The following is a 4,671-nucleotide window of genomic DNA, read 5'->3' as shown; positions in this document are numbered from 1 at the left end:
AGAGGAAGACCAAAGAGGAGATATATGGATGCAGTGAGGGAGGACATGCAGATAGTTGGAGTCAGAGTAGAAGATACAGAGAACAGGGAGAGATGGAAATCACCCCCTGATAAAAGGGACAAAGCCGAAAGAAACATTGTTGGCTGCCAGTGTGCTTCAGTTGGGTGCCATCATGTGTGATGCACTGTGTGGTTTGGCTTTAAAAAAAATCAGTTCGACCTCAGTAAGCACAACCAGAAGTAATACATAAGGCGCACTGTCGATTTTTGAGAAAATGTACAGGTTTGCCTTATAGTTTGGAAAATACAGTGACATTTTTTTAATTTAAATTTATTTGCTTGTCAAAGCATAAAGGGCAGAACAATTCAATTCTGTTCTGCTAGGTGGCGGCAGATGGCTATGAAAACTAAAAAATAATAATCAGAAGATCTTTGTGAGTGTCTTTCTTCAATTCCTCCCAGTATATCAGCAATGCCTTCAACTAAACAGTCTAAGATTTTAGTCAATGATGAGGTCATTGAAACTAGAAGATTATTATATTTGCTTACATCTACTTTTTGTGAGATTTTTTTTCGGTGGTGTGCCGTGGGTTTTCTCCTGATGACATATATGTGCGTGTCTTAAAAAAAAAGATTGGGAAACACTGATACAGGTTTGCCTTATAGTTTGGAAAATACAGTGACATTTTTTTAATTTAAATTTATTTGCTTGTCAAAGCATAAAGGGCAGAACAATTCAATTCTGTTCTGCTAGGTGGCGGCAGATGGCTATGAAAACTAAAAAATAATAATCAGAAGATCTTTGTGAGTGTCTTTCTTCAATTCCTCCCAGTATATCAGCAATGCCTTCAACTAAACAGTCTAAGATTTTAGTCAATGATGAGGTCATTGAAACTAGAAGATTATTATATTTGCTTACATCTACTTTTTGTGAGATTTTTTTTCGGTGGTGTGCCGTGGGTTTTCTCCTGATGACATATATGTGCGTGTCTTAAAAAAAAAGATTGGGAAACACTGACCTAAACCACCAACTCTAGACACTGAATTTGAGCAAAACCATCTTGACATTTTTCCACATTAATAATTCCATCATTTGGATTTGTCACGAATAAAAACAGGTGTGAAAAACATAAGTATATCTTCCTGCTGCTATTTATCTTCATAATAATTCATATGAAATTCATATTAGATTATTCTGCGATTAATCTGCTTAAAATAATTAATGCAATAATCAGACAGCTCTCCCTTCTGCAATATCCATTAAAGACTTACTCCACTCCGCTGCGTTCTTTCCATTTTTTGTGATCTCCCAGCTGAAGACAGCCTTCACCTTCTTCACCAACTCTGAGCCATGCTCCTTGATACGACGTCCGATCTCCGCAAACACCAGCTCGCTCTGCAGATGCCCCTGAAAAGAAGTGAAAGGAATGTTGTGATGAGAAATGTGGAGTTCTATTTTCAGTTCAAAGTGGCTTTGTCTACGTTATCTGAGCGGGTTTAAAGTGAAGCAGTCTGTGAAGCTACATGAAAGAATGTGATCAAAGAGAGAGGAGAACACAGTTTGGAGTGGATCCGTCTCAGGCCGACATACTTGAGTGAGATTTTCTGGAGAAGCATCTGACCCTTCGTGTAAGTCCACATAGGCTCCTGACAGCACGACAACGCCAGTCTCCAAAACCTGAATTAGAGAAAACAGTTATAAAGTGTCACATCTGATTTGACCAGTGCCAGTATCGGTCTGACTGTGGTTCACTCAGAAACGGACCTTGGAAGAGAAGTGAATCCTGTTGCCTTCCTTCCACATCTCCGTCGTCAGGGACTGACCAGGTATCATCATTTTTGAAAAGCGAACCTGAGAAAATAATTTATAAAAGGAAGATGTTCAGTTGAATTGAAAGAGGAAGCTGAAGCCTCCACCAACACACACGCTGGGGGGTAAAGATGGTCTCAATGAAAAATCATGCTACGAGCAATTTACAAGCAAATGTGTGGACTGTAACATTTTTGGTGAAACAAACACCTAAACGTGTTCCAACAAGTGTTTCCAGTGTTTACAGTGAGGATTCCTATCAGCAACTGTTCACTCACCTTGATAGCCTTAAATCTAGAAGGGTCATTGTTTGCAAAATGCTTAAGGACTTGTCTGGCTGCGAAGCCGAACGAGCACAGGCCGTGAAGGATCGGTGACTTCAAGCCTGAGTAAAAAAAAAAAAAAAAAGGACTGTGTTAGTCCAGTGTGTGACAAAAATATATTATTTTTAATTAATCACCAGAGAAGTATTTAGGTTCGCCCAGAATAAACTAACAGGGTAAACAAAGAAAACTCATCAAGGTCTAACTAAGGCCCAGACTCTCACCTGCCATCGCAGCAAAGCTGGGGTCGATGTGAAGAGGATTAAAGTCGCCAGACAAACGGTACAAGGCTGCCTGAGTGCACAGGAGACACATACATTAATCTATGGCTAATCCATAAACCATCAAACTTCAGATGTGAGATACATTTACATCGTCATGATGGCAAATACAAGAGGCGCATAAAATAACATGCTTTGATGTTACACGCCGTAGACATCTGAGCAGCTGAAGGGGAAGTTCTTCAATCATTTTGTTTGTATTTTAGCCTCTTGGCATAGACTTTTTTTAGGCAAAAACAGACCATATTCAGGATCATTAACCAACACCAGATCCCCGTACACTTCAAACCTGGTAAACACCCTAATACAACTACAGTTTTTGGTTTTATTTAAAATTGTTTTTTCATTAATTCATAAACTAGGTGTGTTCACTTGTCTTACTAGAGCTCATATCATATGTAAGATAATCCAGGAGATATTTTAAAAGCATTCATCAAAACTTGTCCCCATGACCACATCATGATGTCTGATGCTACACTGGGGTTTTGTACTGTGACTGGCTTAAGAAGTAGTTAAAAATTAAAAATTAAAAAATAAATAAAGTTTCTATTTCCCCACTAACAAATTAACACAAGTACAATCACTGTCCTCGCCCCATATTTTTTATTACATATACTTTTCCTTGCAACTGATGCCCAGGCAGAAATCCTTCTACTTTTATCCACTATAGCATCAAATATTAAAATTTCAGAATAACTCACAACATGTGTAATTATTGTAGTTAAAAAATAAAAACACACTACTCATTTTTTCAGTAAATGGCTTGGAGTTAATGCAGTTTGAAAAACTTTCCCTTGAGTAAAACCACATTTGATGAAAGTTTGGTAGAAGCTTCAATTCTTCATTTGCTTCATCCAGCATCACCGTATACTATTACAGTACCATATTAATGGGGCTTTCGTGTTTGACTTGACATTAGCGCCGTCATCTGTTCCTAACTGCTAAGCAGAGTAATTCCAGGCTTGTTATCCAAAGAACCCACCTGGTCTGTTGAGCAAGTGCCACTTTCCTTTGCCTGAGAACCTCTCGTTAAATGCAGGACTTCTGCAGGTTACTCTGTTGCTTTAAGTCAATACAATCTTACCAATGTGTCGACATTAAACCAATGTTTCCAAATCTGGAATGTTTTAAATCTAGTTGTAATTTTATCTTATTTTAGGTGGAGACATCCAGTTGTTGTGCTGTGCAAAAAAGTCAATTCACAGCAACAAACCTATTCAGAAACACTCACTTGGTCCACTGATGTACTCTCTGTCACCACAGCATCAGGAGGCCTCTGAGGTGGAGACACCGTGTTCTGGAGAAAACAAGAAGGAAATAAAACAAATGACACTGTTATTAGCAACAATTCAGGCTAAATTATCATTAATTTCAGTCCATTTCATTGGCGTCCAGATATTTACTTTAACTTTATCTGAGTTTCTCTTTCCTCCAAAGCCTCCAGCTCCAACCACAAATATTGTACTCTGATTGAAGCACAACAGCTCGTTGTCACAGTAGGTGTGAACTGCCAAAGAGAGAAGACGTGGACTTCAAACCACAACAAGAATATAAATATTCAGAAAGTACATACATCAGTCTAAGCATGAAAATAAAGATTTAATAAAAGGTCACTTTTTAACCATGAAAATATTTATGTATTTAAAATGTATATGTTTACAGTCCATGTTATCAAATTATTAAACTTAGCAACAGCAGTAAACACAGTTTAAAACAGCTTTAAACTAATAAATGTAGCTAGTAAATGCTTAAAGTAACCATGGAGGTAGTTAAATTACAAAAAGGCTTCTGGTAAATATTTAAATTTTTGTGTAATTCTCCTGCAGAGTTACTGGAACGTTTGGGGCTATTATTGTGTCACATTAAACTAAGAAAAGCAGAGAAACACTACTTACTCAGTATGTAATGTACACTTTTGATTTTATGACATCAAGTACATGAGTACCAGCTCCTGCTCCGGCTAAATTTCTTTTATTACAGTACAATTAATGTCAAATTAAAGAGCAGGAGGAAACAGCGAGGAGTAAATTAGCAGCTGCCAGCAGGCATTACCTGAGGTCTACAGTCAGCAGCCAGTGCTGCTTAATGCAGTCACAACTGTTCAAAACAGAAGCAGGAACAGAGACAAACAGAGCAGCTTCTTCAGGGAGTCAGAGTGATGTCCACGACATGACTTGACTGGAGCAGTATAACAGGGGCTGACAGCTTTGGTTTTGTATGAAAAAATAAACTCTCCCTTCTGTAAATCCATGTATTAA

General features: G+C 38.0%; 1 protein-coding gene across 1 annotated transcript in view; it reads right to left on the bottom strand.

Moving 5' to 3' along the window:
- hsd17b4 (hydroxysteroid (17-beta) dehydrogenase 4) overlaps positions 1–4,671 on the bottom strand; it is a 26,639-nt gene that overhangs the window by 6,915 nt on the left and 15,053 nt on the right. The window contains exons 17-23 of the mRNA XM_008335980.3: positions 3,817–3,920; positions 3,645–3,710; positions 2,357–2,426; positions 2,088–2,194; positions 1,765–1,851; positions 1,591–1,677; positions 1,272–1,407 (exon numbers count right to left, since the gene is read on the bottom strand). Coding sequence (XP_008334202.1) covers positions 1,272–1,407; positions 1,591–1,677; positions 1,765–1,851; positions 2,088–2,194; positions 2,357–2,426; positions 3,645–3,710; positions 3,817–3,920 — 657 coding nt within the window. The remainder of the gene's footprint in view (positions 1–1,271; positions 1,408–1,590; positions 1,678–1,764; positions 1,852–2,087; positions 2,195–2,356; positions 2,427–3,644; positions 3,711–3,816; positions 3,921–4,671) is intronic.

The sequence above is a fragment of the Cynoglossus semilaevis genome, chromosome Z, assembly GCF_000523025.1.
Source record: "Cynoglossus semilaevis isolate Cse_v1.0 chromosome Z, Cse_v1.0, whole genome shotgun sequence".
NCBI classification, from domain to species: Eukaryota; Metazoa; Chordata; class Actinopteri; order Pleuronectiformes; family Cynoglossidae; genus Cynoglossus; species Cynoglossus semilaevis.
Note: the sequence above shows the minus strand (reverse complement) of the source record. Positions and strands in the feature narration are given on the sequence as shown.